Here is a 17657-nt window from a genome sequence, read left to right on the forward strand (position 1 = left end):
TACAATATAATATCTAACATAGGAATAGCTTCGGCATCTCCTAGAAACTTGTTAGAAATGTAAATACTTGGGTACCATCTTAGACCTACTAAATCAGAAAGTCTGGGAGTGGAGCTCACCAATCTGAGTTTTAGCAAGTCTTTCAGGGAATTCTGATGCAGAATTCTGATGCAAAGTATTTTTCAAATACATATTGTATAAATATACACTTAAGACATCTGAATTTTTAAAGACAACTGTTAGTGCCAGACACGATGTTAAGGCCTTACATCATCATCCTCCCCATTACAACCACATCAGTTGTTAATATTTATCTATTATCTACTATATGCTAAGTACTTTGTAATCCTCATTTAATTCTCACAATATTCCTAATAAGAACATATTGTTCTCATTCTCATTTTATAGAGGAAGAAAAACAGTGACTTGCCTAAGCTCAGAAAACTATTAAGGGTTGGAGCCCAATTTCAAATGCAGATTCTAGAACTCCCATTACTAACCATGACCTGACACTGTGTCGTTACCATATTTATTGATGATGATCAATGATTCTATAAGTAATGTAATACTCACGTTACAAACATATAAACACACTAGAATTAAACAACCAAGTGTATTACATGGCAACAGAAAAGTAATTTATATCTAGGTCTGTCTGACTCAAACTTTTAACCAGTCTCTTACACCTCCCTCAAATAAAAACGAAAGCTATGACCAACCAAGTTTCTACTACTATCGATTTTCCTCTTTAACCTATTATTTTTTTTTTTTTTTTGAGACGGAGTCTTGCTCTGTCGCCCAAGCTGGAGTGCAGTGGCGCGATCCTGGCTCACTGCAAGCTCCGCCTCCTGGGTTCACGCCATTCTCCTGCCCCAGCCTCCCGAGTAGCTGGGACTACAGGCGCCCGCCACTGCGCCCGGCTCATTTTTTTTGTATTTTTAGTAGAGACGGGGTTTCACCGTGGTCTCGATCTCCTGACCTTGTGATCCGCCCGCCTCGGCCTCCCAAAGTGCTGGGATTACAGGCGTGAGCCACCGCGCCCGGCCTAACCTATTATTAATTATCCCACTTAACCGTTCTTTTGTTAAATTCCACAGTAATGTTACATTCTTCAGGCAGCATTAATTTAAGAGACTGGGTTAAACCACTGAGAATCAAGTAGGGTAGGCATGGCCAATGGTCATACAATTCAAACTAGAACAGACACATTAGATATTATCACCCAGGCTGCAGTGCAGTGACGTGATTGTAATAACTCACCGCAGCCTCAAACCACTGGGCTCAAGCAATCCTCCCACCTTAGCTCCTGAGTAGCTGGGACTATAGGTGCATACCACGCCTGGCTGAACTGATAAATGTTTTTTAAAAAATGATTCTCTCTGGCTTCTGTATATTAAATTGACAATTAGGCTTCAAATGTTTTGATAAGATAAATTAAGGTCCATATATTTTGGCTCTCAAATAGTGATGAATTTAAGATATTTCCTTATTCTTTATATTTCATAGTATTTTTCAAATATAAGCATCTTTTATATATTCCTTTAATCAAAGCAGAGGCTTAAAGTCATTCCTTCCACCAAAGAGGAACAGGTATTAGCAGCAACTTATAATGGTTCATGACCAGTTCAACTAAAATGGAAGTTACGATTAGAGAAACAGAAACTAATTACAATGGCAAAGCTTAATCCATTGCAATTTTATTAAAATCCTTTGAGTACTCTTTTACTGAATGTGTTGTTTGATGCATCTTCTCATAACACTGGAACCATTCACTAGAGGAACTAGAGCTCCCAACATGTACTGGCATTTAATTTTAAATGGGGCTTTATGTTTAAAAGTATCACTACACTTTCACAGCACTTAGAGAAGACAGATACAAGAGAAGTTTCAAATGATCATCAAAGTTATTCCAGGTCACTGCATGTACAGACGCATAATGGAGCTTTGGCTTCAATCCAGGGTACACCTTTAGTCTATGAGGGAATATGTACTTTAAGCATATTTAACAGTGCTCTCCTTTATTCTTATTTAAAAAAAAAATTCAACTCTCTATAACGGTAGAGTTTTCCAAGTAGAGCTGGGTGATAGAAGTGGAAAGGGAGATAAATAAAAAATAATTTTCTAAACTGTTCTAATCATTGGTTAGTTATTAAATTCCAAGGCAATTCCTACTTACTTCAAGAAAGTTCCATGTAAATCTGCTACTACTGACATTCCAGAGAAACATTTGTAACATCTGATTCTTCCTTTCCATAAAAGCTACTGAGTACAGTTCAGAAACAATTACTACAGAGAACAGCCAAGAGCTGAATCCTACTTGTAGGAAACAATTAAAATTAAAATTAATTTTAGAAAAGCCTACTATTAAAAAGCTGAAAATAGTGGCATTCTATATTAATCAGACAGTAAAACCCTTGTATTATAAAAGTACCAAAATGTGGCCGGGCGTGGTGGCTCACGCCTGTAATCCCAGCACTTTGGGAGGCCGAGGTGGGCGGATCACAAGGTCAGGAGATCGAGACCATGGTGAAACCCCGTCTCTACTAAAAATAGAAAAAATTAGCCGGGCGCAGGGGCGGGCGCCTGTAGTCCCAGCTACTCGGGAGGCTGAGGCAGGAGAATGGCGTGAACCCGGGAGGCGGAGCTTGCAGTGAGCCGAGATTGCGCCACTGCACTCCAGCCTGGGCGACAGAGCGAGACTCCGTCTCAAAACAAAAACAACAACAACAAAAAAAGTACCAAAATGTAACTATTTAATCAACTTTACTTGGAGATATAACTTCCAACTGAAGGAAGATTATGATGGACAAGTAAAAGGTCCTTTGTTCAAAGAAAAAGTAATACTTTTGTAAAACCTATAACCATTGTCTCAGTGCTAAGCATAAAGATGTTCCAACTTCAGATTTAAGTATACTTTAAAAGTATGTAAAACAGGCTGGGGCAGTGGCTCACGCCTGTAATCTCAGCACTTTGGGAGGCCGAGGCAGGCGGATCACTTGAGGCCAGGGAGACCAGCCTGGCCAACATGATAAAACACCACCTCTACTAAAAATGCAAAAATTAGCCGGGTGTGGTGGCGCACACCTATAATCCCAGCTACTTGGGAGGCTGAGGCATGAGAATCGCTTGAACCTGGGAGGCAGAGGTTGCAGCAACTGGAGATTGTGCCACTGCACTCCGGCCTGAGTGACAGAGCATGACTCTAGCTCAAAATAAATAAATAAATAATAAAAGTATGTAAAACAAACCCTATTGTTTGTGCGTGTGTGCATGAGTGTGCACATACTTTAACTTTATGTATATGATGACATTCTGACATCTTTTAAAAAAAGTTTCTGACTGAGAAGAGACTGCTTCTCCCCTCTAGGGCTAGCTAATTCTTAAGGACAGCAAGAGCCCGGTCCAGAGCATGTCTCTGATATGCAAACTAGCCAATCCAGAGCCATACCTCCTCTATCTGATCCATACATCCCAGTAGACAATATTCCTCTAACTTACTCCATCCCAGGGCCAGTTACCAGACAATGAGGGACCACCCCTATAGTTTAGAGCCCCCTGAAATTATTCAACCCAGCCAATCCTAAACTATTTCCCCCTCTCTGCTTTGCCTTTCCCATAGAAATTCCAATAAAGGCTCTACCTCGGCTTTCCCCTCACTCCTGCTTTCTGTCTCTTGACCACCTTAAGACTTTCCCTGTTTCTAGGACCTGCAAGTATAATATACTTGTTTTCCTGAACTTTTCCTGTGACTCCCCTGGTGGTTACATTTGACTATCACATGATCTTTAAGTACTTTTGCTAAGTTACAAGCACATTAAATACTTTGAATTGAATTACTAAACTGAAATTTTGATTAAAAATATTCTTGGCCGGGCGCGGTGGCTCAAGCCTGTAATCCCAGCACTTTGGGAGGCCGAGACGGGCGGATCACGAGGTCAGGAGATCGAGACCATGCTGGCTAACATGGTGAAACCCCGTCTCTACTAAAAAATACAAAAAACTAGCCGGGCGAGGTGGCGGGCGCCTGTAGTCCCAGCTACTCGGGAGGCTGAGGCAGGAGAATGGTCTAAACCCGGGAGGCGGAGCTTGCAGTGAGCTGAGATCCAGCCACTGCACCCCAGCCTGGGCGACAGAGCAAGACTCTGTCTCAAAAAAATAAAAATAAAAATAAAAAATAAAAATATTCTTGTAGGCATTGGCATATAGAAAAACCTTTTTCCACCAGTACAAATTAAGTAAAGGATGCATTTCTCTCTCTCTCTCTCTCTCTTTTTTTTTTCTTTTTGAGACAGGGTCTTGCTGTTGCCCAGGCTGGAGCACAGTGGCACAATCATAGCTCACTGCAGCCTCGACCTCCCAGTCAAGTGATCCTCCTACCTCAGCTTCCCAAGCAGCTGAGACCATAGGCTTGCCCCATCACACTTGGCTAATTTTATTTTTATTTTTTAAAATTAATTTAATTTTAATGAGGTCTCCCTATGTTGCTCAGGTTGGTCTTGAACTCCTGGGCTCAAGTAATCCTCCCACCTAAGCCTCTCAAAGTCTTGAGATTACAGGTGTGAGCCACCACACTAACGGGTGCATTTCTATGTGTACTTTGGATATTTGATTCTGGCATAAAGGATACTATCTGAAATGAACAATGTTCATAATTAAGAATAGGAATGATAAACCCACCTGTGAAGGTGTACTGGTAAGTTCCATCTTCTCTTGTGATTTTTCCTTTGCTAGTCGAGCAGCTTCTTTAAATTCCTGAAACTTCTCTGCAAACTGAATGTATAAAGACTACATACATTAACCAAATAAAAATAGGTCACAGCGCCCACTTTTACCTCAGTAAAGTTATTCATTTTCTGAATAACTGACTCTACACAAGCAATATAGTCTCCAAACCAATTATAGCTTCTAATATGAAAATGACAGAAAATGAAACCTAATTCCAAACATTTGTGCACTATGAAGTATTCTGACAAATCTTATTCAAAACATCATGATATATCTAAGTTAGACTTCAGAGTCAGCTAGCTTACCAAAAGGACTCCTGGTTGGTCAGAAATAATTTACTAAGACTAAGGTAGGGGAAAGAATCAGTAAACATAAGCATACTGTGCTATGTTAATCATTGAGAAAACTGAATTTCACAAATATCCACTTGTAAACATCACAGTATTTAGAAAACGCTTTTAAATTCTACTAAAATATAAACTCTCATAATACACAACACATTTTAACTAATACAAATAGCAATATTTACTATTTTCACTAACTGACATAACTAAAAATTAATTTCCGACGATTCCTAAACAGCTCATGTACAGCAGCAGAAAGGAATAATACTCAACGGTCTTTAAGATGGATAACAATTTCAAAACAAAAATTATTGTACATGAAACACTAATTCTTAGGAACTCATAGGAAACTATAAAACATCCTGGCCACAAAGAATATCTATTTATGTTTTGGAAGTGGAAGCTAGTCTATCACTATTATCAGTGAGAATAAGTTAAGACTACATAATAACTACATTTAAAAACCCCAAATCTCTATGCAACTTAAAGTATCTGTTAGAGTTGGTAATTAAAACATGAAATTATAGTTCCTTTCTCAAATCCCCATAAATCAACTCTGATTTCATTTCCATCCTGGGAAGAAAAATTTTGGAAAGAAAGGCTTGTGATACTCTAATCTTGGAGAGATGGAGGAGGGTCAAAATTAAAGTCGTCATTATCACAACTTTTTCTTCTTACCTTAAACCTTGTCATTTCTACCTATAATCTGTAGCTCAGTAAAGTGAATTTGTGCTACTATACTCATCTAATTGAACGGAGTATCTCTAAACAGTAAAATACCTGAATACAAAGCTACAAGGATCTCTCGCTCACATTAGTGGAAATGAAATCAAATCAAAACTTCTCTTTAAGTAATCTGAAATAGTATACAAGGTTTTTCTTACACTAATTTAACATTCCACAACAGTTAATGTTTAAAACCCTTCGCAACTTCATAAAAATCTACACCATTTCTAAGTTTTACATCCTTAGTTTTCAGCAAAAGAAAAAAGTGACAGCTTAGGTTTCCATGATAACAAAATACAACTTAGTAAGCACTCTAACAATCCAAGCATAGCTGGAATTTTGTTCATACCAGTCAATCTTAAGAGACCATACATTTTTTTTTCAACGATGCTACTTTCCCTTATTTTGAGATGTCTTTGTCTAGAATTGCCTTCTCCAAACCGTTATAATGTTTTGACTTACTCATGGCTTTTAACTGATAAAACAAGCTAGAATATTTATGTACTTGCTTCGTTTATATAAAATATCATAAACTCCTTTGAGCCTCCTACAGTCTGCAAAACACCAAAATTAGTCTACAAGGTAGCCTGAAAAATAAATTATGATTTTTTTTCTTCTTTGGATCAAAACATTCTGAAAAGACTGATCTTAAGCTCTTGGAGCCAAGTTCTGTGAGTATATAAGCTCGAAATTGCTCCAAGAGCTTAAGAGCTATTTCTCAATATTCAACCCACTCTCAAATACTAGGAGATTTACCACCAGTAAGGCTGGTCAAAAGTATATGCTAACTTTAAAGAAGAAAAAATCTAAAAAAAATAAAATAAAATCCATTCTCAGAGAAAAGTTCAAACAAGGGAAAAGAGTAGAATTGACAGAAGTTAATAAACTATTCCTTTACTACATTAGCTAGCTGCTCAGTAACTTGAAAGATGTCATGAAGAACTTAATTTATAGACAAAAATTACTTAGCCCAAAAAGCATTTAAGGCATTTAAGCCAAGCTTATTTAAGAAAATAATCCACGATTTAGTTCTTGTATTGTCAAGTTAAGAAATTCGGCAAGTAGATATATTTAGAGATTTTTTTTTTGCTATAGTCTTTAATAGGCAATAAAAAAAACAAAACAAAAAAAAAACAAACAAAAAAACAAAACAAAACAAAAAAAACACCAAGTTCTAAAAAGGTTCTGAATGACGGCAAAAGTATTAGAATAAACATAAAATTTCTCAACAAAACTGTTTATGGAAGAGCAATGTTCACTGGATACCTGTATCCTAGTTATGTTGAGATACTTTGAATGTAAAACTCTTATCTTTACCACAGTTCAAGAAATATATTTAAAGAATAAGATGTGTACAAGAGAAACCAAAAAGATAATATTTGTTCGTTGTTGTTTTTTGAGACAGTCTTGCTCTGTCACCCAAGCTGGAGTGCAAGTGGCGCAATCTCAGCTCACTGCCCTGGGTTCAAATGATTCTTGTGTCTCAGCCTCCCAAGTAGCTGGGATTACACAGGTATGTGCCACCATACCCAGCTAATTTTTTTATATTTTTAGTAGAAACCGGGTTTTGCCATGTTGACCAGGCTGGTCTCGAACTCCTGGCCTCAAGTGATCTGCCCACTTTGGCCTCTCAAAGTGGTGGGATTAAAGGCATGAGCCACTGTGCCCAGCTTTAATATTCGTGTTAATCATCCTATAGAAAATGATTTATAATCACCAAGGCAAAAGTTAAAATAGTCTTAAAATTCAGATTTAAGCCATAATTCATATCCAAAAGATAATAAAAACACTTGAAAACTGTGTTAAGAAATGTTTATAATTAGAAGAAAAAAAAATAGATTCAATATATATTCATACCACCAAGTGTAAGATTTCTAAAAAGAACCCAGTTTAAGAATTTGAATACAGAATAATGTCTGTAAAGCAAAACAGCTTAAAGTTTAATGTAAATATAAATGGTGTATATCTATAAGAGCCTGATTTCTCTGCACTTGAAAAATTTCAACTCTCTAGCTTGAGTTTTATATCATATCCTACATATACCAAATCACATGTAAAGTATTTAAAATATATGGTTATTCTTTTAACTGAATGCTTCAAACAGAGGTTTTAAGAATAAATCTTTAGGTCTGGCAGGCACAAGATCTGAAGAGAAAAGTGAGTTTTACTTTTCTCCTTGATCACTTAGTATACTGAGATTGTTTTTTCTTATATATCTGTGTAACATCCACAAGAACCCAAGGTGCTGCTGGTATAAACATTACCTGCCTTTTGCTTATTGACAGAACTGTCTTATTTCCAATATTCAGCCTGGTGATGCTTTGCATTTTATTGGCCTTTCTGGTCACTTGGTGAGTATTATCTAAAAAGTCCTCATGATGTCTATAGTATCTCAGTCTGCACTGCATCAGAGCTCGGAGTATTCCACATCCAGATAAAGCACAATTTCCCCTAAACACAGTAATCTGTATGTACCTGCTGTCACATCAAAATGCTGAAATCTGTATCACTGTCAACTTGAGTTTTCACAATTCAAAAGACCTTGGTAACTGCCTACATTGCAGACCATCTCCAATTGAGGGTACTAATCTCTAACAAAAATCCATTCTGAAGTGATAATCCCCACCTTTTAATTCCTATCATACAGACAATTAACCACATAAATCCTTCTCAACCAATGGTGACTGTTTTTAATGTGTACAATACATTTTCCAAGTGACAGTAGCATCTAATGATCTCTTGCTTCTTGCTCTGAAGTCACTACTGTTGTTCTGAGAATATTAAATAAATTTCTCCTATATTTCATACTCTCCATTTGGTATTATATATTTAAGATATATGACTTGAAGATGAAGATTTTCATTCAAATTTTATGATTTAACTCACTTTCGAAAGATGATGCTCAGAGGAGAATCCCAATCCATAAACGGTGTTTGCCCGGCTATCAGCCCACTGGCCAAACTTCTGAGATGTTTTAGTAAATGTCATGTTTGGGGTGATGGTACTATTTATTATTGCCTAAAAAATAAAGCAAGTATGAGTAACCAGCAAAAAATCAGCAAACAGGCATTTAAATACAAGACCATTCAGTTACATAAAAGCTTAGGATGATCAATAAGCCACAATGTTAAATACATAAAGATAGTTACAGAAATAGTTTCTGGCATTATAAGTGATAGTGTGGAAATATGTTAACTAAAATATAAATATGATGACACTCTATCAAAAATTTCAACATTTTACACTCAAATAAGTTTACCTATGATCCAAAAAATGTCAGAGTTTTTAATGTGGTCAGTGTTTTCCTTTTCAATGTTTAGAATTAATATTTATTAATTTTGGATGATAATCACTAGAAGAAAGTAGGCCTTAATAGTGGTTTATTTAAAAGTAGGGTACCACCCTCTAAAGAATCTTTCAAAAATGAAAATATACATAGAAAATATGACACTGATTTTCTTCTTCTTCTTCTTCTTTTTGAGATGGAGTCTTGCTCTGTTGCCCAGGCTGGAGTGCAGTGGCACAATCTCGGCTCACTGCAAGCTCCAACTCCCAGGTTCACGCCATTCTCCTGCCTCAGCCTCCTGAGTAGCTGGGACTACAGATGTCCGCCACCATGCCCGGCTAATTTTTTTGTATTTTTTTGGTAGAGACAGGGTTTCACCATGTTAGCCAGGATGGTCTCGATCTCCTGACCTCGTGATCCACCCACCTCGGCCTCCCAAAGTGCTGGGATTACAGGCACGAGCCACCGTGCTTGGCCGACACTGATTTTCTAAAATCCATAACTGAGTTTTCTTCAAGGTGATTTACCTGAAATACATTATGATACAGAAAAGACTCGCAATCATTTAGTACTTTTTCCCTTTATTCAAGGAAAAAACAAACTTCTAAATATAGAGGTATTCCTTGCTATACTCGGGAGACTGGTTCCAGGACCCCTGTGTATACCAAAACCCATGCATACTGAAGTCCCATAGTCAGCACTGCAGAACCTGCATATACGAGGTCAGCCCTCTAATACTTGGTTTTCACATCCTACAAATACTCTATTTTTCGATCCACATATAAGTGAACCTGCATAATTCAAAACAGTGTCAAGAGTCAATTGCATACTCATTGCTTTTCTCATAAAGTGGTGTAGATTCGTGATGTTGAGAATTGCTATCATTTTTGTTTCACACATAATTTCTTAGAAAACTAGTATTTTAGCATGTTACTAAATATTAACTTTGGTGATCACCATAATAAATTTCAACTATCATAAAATATTAACTCATTCTCTCTGCTAATATCATAAAAGTGAGGGGGAATCATTTTTTTAGTCTAATGCACTCCAAATTTAAGATTAGAAAGTGATTCCAATAGTAATAGCTAGATGTTAACAAATCCATAAGCAGTCATCTACTGAACTCTTATATGTGGAATGAAACATCAAGCATTTTCTGAACTAAATTTGCTTACCATGTGAGCATTTTCTAAACAAAACTAAATTTGCTTACCATGTGAACAACAGTATAAAAGGAAATATTTAAGAGATATGCAGGTATTGGAGAAGTCATAAAAATGAATGCATGACACCTGTCCTACTATTAAAAAAACAGTAAAATAGAGTGGCCCCTTCCTTTCTCTCAGACAGAAGATATGTCCACTGTAATTATATGAGAGCCCTTATCCTCAATTAAGTCTATTTACCTCAGACAAAATTTACATATTCATACTTATACAGTTTCCTTACCCTTCAGTTCAAAAACTGCTTTTCTTAGCATGTCATTTGGGATCTGTAAAATGTGGCTAATAACTGCTCTAACTTGAGCGGCATCAAATGAAGTCATCAAATGAAAGACTAAATAGGAAATCATTTATTAACAAATGGTAAAGAATCATTCGTTTATTAAACTTTAATTGAGTACCTTTTAAATGCCAAACACGGCCCTAAAAATTCGAGACACAACAAGAGGGGCAATGTAATTACAGATTACAGTCTGGAATAAGAGGAGTCAGTAAACACACAAGTAAATAAATAACTGACCAATATAATTTCAGACAGTAGTAAGTACTGTGAAGACCAAGATGTGAAAGAGTGAAAGGCAAGAAGTCAAGACTGGTAGGCACTGCCTTAGATTTGCTGGTCCTGAGGAGGGCACGTCTGAACTGGGATCTCTGTGTTTTCTAAAAGACAAGGGCATTTTAATACGTGACCCTAATAACTCAAAAGTGAGTCAACAACAGGTTTTATAGGTATCTAAGAAAACTGACCAATGTGCTGTTAGTTGGTCACTAAGCCCCCTCATTTTAACTATTTCAAATTAACTTCTTTCTGCTTTGACGAGTTTTCTTTTAATCTCCATTCTGACCCTTTCCTTGTCTCTGTATTACTTGTTCTTTAATGAAGAAAACCTTAAAATGATAGATGATCCCACACTTTTAAAAAGCTTTATTTCTTAGCTTCTTTGAGTAGAATGCATTTAAAAGAAAAATTTTAGTTCTTTAAAATAAATATGTCTCTCAACCCTGGAGTTCTAGTCCTTTTAAGGAAAAGAGGTAGAAATGCAGTGTCATTACTACCTTATGTACGGATCACACAGAGTGCCCTGATCCTGGCCCTTGACCATGCTGAGGTCTCTGTAGCATAATCAGAAAACCTTAAAGCAAACTTCATATGCACAGCAGAGGGTTTAAGTGAGAACAAGTGCATGTTTTCTAGGCAGGGCACTTAAGGGGTTTCCAACTCAATCAGGAAGAGCAGAAGTGGGGGGTGAGATGGAGAAAACACTTGTTTAGCTGAGTCAAATAAACCACTACTGCTGACTTAAAAAACAACCACTCCTGTAGGAACTGCAGCAGTTAATAGCATCAGTTTAGAAAAGTAATTAGAAAATGTGACAGAAAATATAACTCTGCTACAGAAGATAGATTTTGTTAAAAGAATACAAAAAGCTTTTCAAAAGACATTTATGATTCTAATAATTACAATCAGTAATGTATATTCAGAAATGGAAAAATGCAAGAGCAACATTTCATATTGCTTCAGTGGGAAGAACACATGAGGATTATGTGTTAATCACTAAAATTCCTTCCTTTAAAATAACTCAAAGTATTTTAATCTGGTGAAGGTTAAGTTAGCAAATGAAATCTATTTAATCACTTCCATATGGTTTCTTTTCTTGGACATTGCACAACTCAGTTGATCTTTATTTCTATACAATATTTAATCCTCCTTTCTAATAAAGGAGGATTGTTATCTTTTTCTGTTATCTCTGTTAACCCTCCTTTCTAATAAGGGAGGCATGTTATCTGTCATTTGGACCCAGAAACAAAACAGATTACAGAGAACTCAAGGTTCAAATAAGGGAAAAGAAACACTCTAGAGTCTCAGGTTATAATATTTAGTATCTGTCAAACTTCACTAAACCAGACAGTTACAAAATATGACAAAATTATTCTTCACTAAATAAAGCTTTACAGAAACGAACTATTTCTATTTTTCAAGTCTTTTAAATCCTCCAAGCAAAAATGAAAAAAATCAATTATTCAAGTAAATACATGTTACTTATATACAAGACACAAAGTGCAAATAGCCCTTGGGGTCTTATAATCTAGTTAACCTAGTTAAGGAGATAAGGAATGAGTACACAGAAAAATCAGACAAAAAGTTTAGCATTAAATTAAATTATCTTTTATTCCTTACATAATACTAGCCAATAATCGCCTGATACTAGCATTAATAACAATAGCAGTGAGTGTTTGTATTGTGATTACTATACATACTATGTTTTTGCCTAAATTTATTTACTCTTCACAACAACGCTATGGTGTAATGACGTACGTATTTTTATTCACTCCTTTTTACAGACGAGAAAACTGAGGCATACAGAAGTTGTGTTTTTTTGTGCTCCCCCCCTCCCCGCCCTTAAGAGACAGGTCTCACTCTGGATGTAATCATAGCTCACTACAGCTTTGACTTCTTTAGCTCAAGGGGTCCTCCAGTCACAATACCCTGAGTAGCTAGGACTACAGGCAAGCACCAATACGGCTGGCTAATTTTTTTTCTATTTTTTTTTGTAGAGATGGGATCTCACTGTGTTACTCAGGCTGGTCTCAAACTCCTGGTCTCAAGTTATCCTCTTGCCTCAGCCTCCCAAAGTGGTAGAATTACCAGCACAAACCTCAGTGCCCAGCCCTGCATGCAGAAGCTAAATAGTTTGCTCAAGATCAGATGGTGATATGGTTTGGCTCTGTGTCCCCACCCAAATCTCACCTTGAATTGTAATCCCCATGTGTCAAGGGTGGAACCAGGTGGCGGTAATTGAATCATGGGGGGAAGTTTCCCCCATGCTGTTCTTGTGATAGTGAGTCTCACCAGATCTGATGGTTTTATAAGCATCTGGCATTTCCCCTGTTTGCTCTCATTCTCTCTCCTGCTGCCCTGTGAAGACGTACCTTCTGCCACAATTGCAAGTTTCCTGAGGCCTCCCCAGCCATGTGGAACTGTGAGTCAATTAAACCTCTTTCCTTTATAAATTACCCAGTCTCAGGTATTTCTTCATAGAAGTGTGAGAATGGACTAATACAGAGGGAAATCAGATGGTAGAAACAAAAATTCAAACCAGACAGTCTGGCTCTACAGTGTGTGCACTTAACCCTTTCATTTAATTGCGAAAATTCCTGGAAGTGGAAAGGCCTCATGGCTTTAAGAAACTGAAGACCTCATCTTTCTACACACTTTAAGTCTAGAATCTTAGAATCTGATTTTTCTTTGGAATTTCTTTCTCTAAGTGAGTTCTATGAAGTTCATTGATGATAAAAGGATCCCCCGTCCAGGCGCAGTGGCTCACACCTGTAATCCCAGCACTTTGGGAGGCTGAGGCAGGCAGATCACGATGTCAGGAGTTCAAGACCAGCCTGGCCAACATGGTGAAACCCTGTCTCTACTAAAAATACAAAAATTATCTTGGCATGGTGGTGCATACCTGTAATCCCAGCTACTGGGGAGGCTGAGGCAGGAAAATCGCTTGAACCTGGGAGGCAGAGGTCGCAGTGAGCCAAGATCACACCACTATACTCCACGCTGGGCGACAGAGCAACACTCTGTCTCAAAAAGAAAAAGGGAACCCCCCGCCAACCCTTCTGAAGAGCACACTATCCACTAAGCACTGATTTAAGTGCTTTGCAGATATTAACTCATTTAATCCTTACAACTACCAATACTGAGTTGAGAACAGTGAGGCTCAGAGAAGTAATCTGCCCAAAGACAAAACACTCAGTAGATGGTGGAGTTGAGATCTGAACCCAGGCAGTCCTTGCTCCTGTTACATTATCTGCCTCTCCTAAAAATAAAATAGGATTTGTCCTTATACTTTCTCTTCAGAGAAGAAATGTCAGCTTTAGTATTGACACTGACAAACTTCATAAGACATAGGGACTTTGATCTGCTACTAGTCTAGAGCAGTATATTTGAAAAGAATTAGAGCTCCTAGAATTCTAGACCATGTCTATTCTGTCCACCACTATACTGCTAGTACCTGGCATAATGCCTGACACATAACAGATATGCAATGAATATTAAATAAACAGAATGACCTCAAATTTGTAGAATATTTTGGCATGTAATATAATAAAGTGGTTAATCAAAGTAATTTAGTGGACAAAGCATGTTGCTACCTTAATAATCAGTTTTGTTTCTTAAAAGTTTTAAGAACTCGAAAGGAAACATTTTATATTAATGAAGATAAAATCCTCTGAATAAAACTAAAATGCCATACTGAAAAAAGCAAAAACAGCCAAATCATTCAAAGTAAATGTAGCTTACCTTTGAGCCATCTAAACTGATTATCCTATACACATTTCTTGTGCTGTCATAGAAATAAGACACAGTAACTGCATGCTTGCTGGTGGGTACCCAGTTCTTCTTTGTGTTTGGGTCAATCTGGAAGACATGAGCTCGAGTGCTGAAGATAGGTTGTTCCCTGCAGGGCAGAAAAGAAAATGATGAAATGAAAGCAGCCATTTTTATTTTACTAGACAAGAGAACATGAAAACTGCAAGGATGATTCTGCTTAATCAACAATTTCCACATACCTGAAAGAGAAACTTTCAAATTTGCATATTCTAAGTATTCAGTCATAAGGTTTCTAAAAACAATTATAGTCAATCCTCATTATTTGAAGATTCTGTACATGTGCATTCACCTACTCACTAAAATTTATCTGTAACCCCCAAATCAATACTGTGGCACATTCTTAGTCTTTCATAGATACACACAGGGCAGTGCAAAACCATGCGTCACCTGACATGGCACATTTCCATCTGAAGCTAAACAAAGTGACACTGCCTTCTTGTTTCAGCTCTCATACTACATACACAAGTGTCCCTTTTGTGGTCTATTTAGCACCATGTTTTTCACATTTCACACTTTGTTGGTGCTTTTACTGTTTAAAATGTCCCATAAGCATCATGCTGAAGTGTTCCCAGATGCTAGCTGTTCCTAGGTGCAAGAAGGCTGTGATGTGGAGAAAATATGTGTGTTAGATAAGTTTCACCAAGTCATGAGTTACAGTGCTGTTGGTCATCAGTTCAATGTTAATGCATTAACAATATATATTAAGCAAGATGTCTTTAAATAGAAACACATCTAAAACATGGTTATGTACTGATTAGTTGATGAAAATGTCGTGAGCAGAGGGTTGTGGGAACATGACACAGTATTTTCCCTAAGAGCAATGGTTCAGTACAGTATTTGCTAACTTAGTGTTGCTAGCACCTTCATGGAAGATGTGAATAATGAGAATAAACTATGCTCTGCTAAAATACAAGTATCTTATATTTGACCCTTACGAAGTTAATATTTTTACCCACTTAAAACCACATTAAAAACCCATGTAAACATATTTTACCCATCTAAAGCCCAGAATAATCTGGGAATAGGTAAAGAACTTACTGGGAAAACATACATTCACTATAATCTCTACTATACTTAAAAGTCTATGGAAAATAAAGTTGCTGAAACCACAAATATCTCTTACTTAGATCAAGTAAGGCACTAAAGATACAGAGATTTTTAAAATTACAAAGAACAAAAACTAATAAAAAATACTTACTTAAAATATCATTACAGAATTCTTTATAGTATGAACAAGCATGAAATGATCTATATATATGGAAGCATCATAATTCAAAAATTTCCAAGTTCTGAGTAAAAATTATCTTGGAAACAGCATTTATCAAGCTTTTTTTTTTAACAGCCCAAATAAAACTCATCTCTTTCATTTCACTACACATATTTCTTTTCTAAAGCAGTTCAAGGTCATAAAGAAAATTTTAATTGGTAATATTTAATATTAAGTAAATTAATTTTAAAATTATAAATTTGAAGAAAGGAAGGGTAAATATGGAGAGGAGAAAAATTAGAAAAACAGATGAGTCCACGGCAAAATGGCTCTTAAGGTTAATAAGAGGTTGGATGACTCCCTATATCCATTTCAACCTTTAGAGAGTTGTGTGAAAGGGAGGTACCTTCCCTGTAGGTAATCTGGCTCTTTCCCAGTTTTATTTCTGGAAACCTCCTATATAACTTTTCTTATTAAAGAATCTCACTTAAAAGAAAGTGATATATTTTGTGCCACTCCCTAAAATATGAAGTGGTGCCATTACTTCTTGTTTAACTGCCATTATATATGGATTCATTTAATAATTATTAACAATCTGGCAAAGCACTGTACCAGGATAATGAACTCTGAATTGGGAATAGGCCTTATTCATTCCCTCTTTCCCCATCCTCAACCACTGACTTTCAGTGAGGCTGGTGCTATAAGCTTGGGTTATCTTCCAAAAGCCCTGCAACCCCTATTTTTCTTTTTTCACCTTCTAGTTAAAGTCTGAGGTAAAAGTACTGTTGGTCAGGCTGAGAGTGGTTACTTACAAGTCACAGGGACATCTAATCATACACAACTCTATTAAGGCACATAAGGAAGGGAGGTAGGACACTATTCTTTACTAACTCGATTACTTGATTTTTTTGTTGTTTTCATTTGATAGGGGTTAAATTTGCTAAATTCACTAAATAACACAAGTTGGTGATTATAGGAATGTGTTCTAATAAATGTATTTTCTAAAACAGTAAATTAGTTATTAAGACAATAATATTGCTTTTGCAAGCTTTCTACAACCAATCAACAAATCCTTACTCAATGGAAATGCAATGTTTTTAGTATGGTAAAGACTTTCTACATCATATTGAGTCATACATTTAATTAATCCACACAATTTCCTTTCAGAATAAAAATCTTTAAACTAGCTATCTTATAAGCAAATGACATTTGAATATCAACTAAGTACATAGTTTTCTTCAATTCTCTTCTGAATAGCTGGTTTTTTAAAGAAAATTATAGTTTAAGATTTCTGTGGTCAAAAGCCTGCGCTTCAAAGTCTATATGATGAAGACTAGGGAAATAATTTTCACTACAGATACAGGGAACAGAATTCCTAGAAGTAATGAGGATGTTACTGCATCTGACAGGGCATACTAATAAACGATTCAAACTTTTATTGAATATCTATTATATGCCAAGATGTAGGATCCAGATGGTCCCTGCCCTTGAAAAATTCAATTTGGTGAGAAAAGATGGGTATGTTAAAAGCAAAATGCTCTCCACTATGATAGATTCTCTAAAAATAAGTAACTGACAGCTATGATAGAAAATGGATGCCTAAACAGAGTTTGAAACAAACTGTTGCACAGTGAGAGGAGGGCTAAGTACACTGTGTAGCAAGAACCTTAGTACAGGTAAGTATGAGTGCCTTTGAAGAATGAGGCTAGAATGAAAAAACAGAGAATGAAAAAAGAGAGGAGACAGTTCATGA

At 36.5% G+C, this 17657-nt stretch overlaps 1 protein-coding gene across 2 annotated transcripts in view; it reads right to left on the reverse strand.

Annotated features, from left to right (window-relative positions):
• The window catches only part of HOMER1 (homer scaffold protein 1), a 165248-nt gene that overhangs the window by 92082 nt on the left and 55509 nt on the right, over positions 1-17657 (reverse strand). For both annotated transcript variants that reach the window (XM_078004179.1, NM_001261570.1), the window contains 3 exon segments: positions 14608-14764; positions 8682-8813; positions 4678-4770 (listed from right to left, as the gene is read on the reverse strand). In XM_078004179.1, the coding sequence (XP_077860305.1) occupies positions 4678-4770; positions 8682-8813; positions 14608-14764 (382 nt within the window).

The sequence above is a fragment of the Macaca mulatta genome, chromosome 6, assembly GCF_049350105.2.
Source record: "Macaca mulatta isolate MMU2019108-1 chromosome 6, T2T-MMU8v2.0, whole genome shotgun sequence".
In the NCBI taxonomy this organism is placed as follows: domain Eukaryota; kingdom Metazoa; phylum Chordata; class Mammalia; order Primates; family Cercopithecidae; genus Macaca; species Macaca mulatta.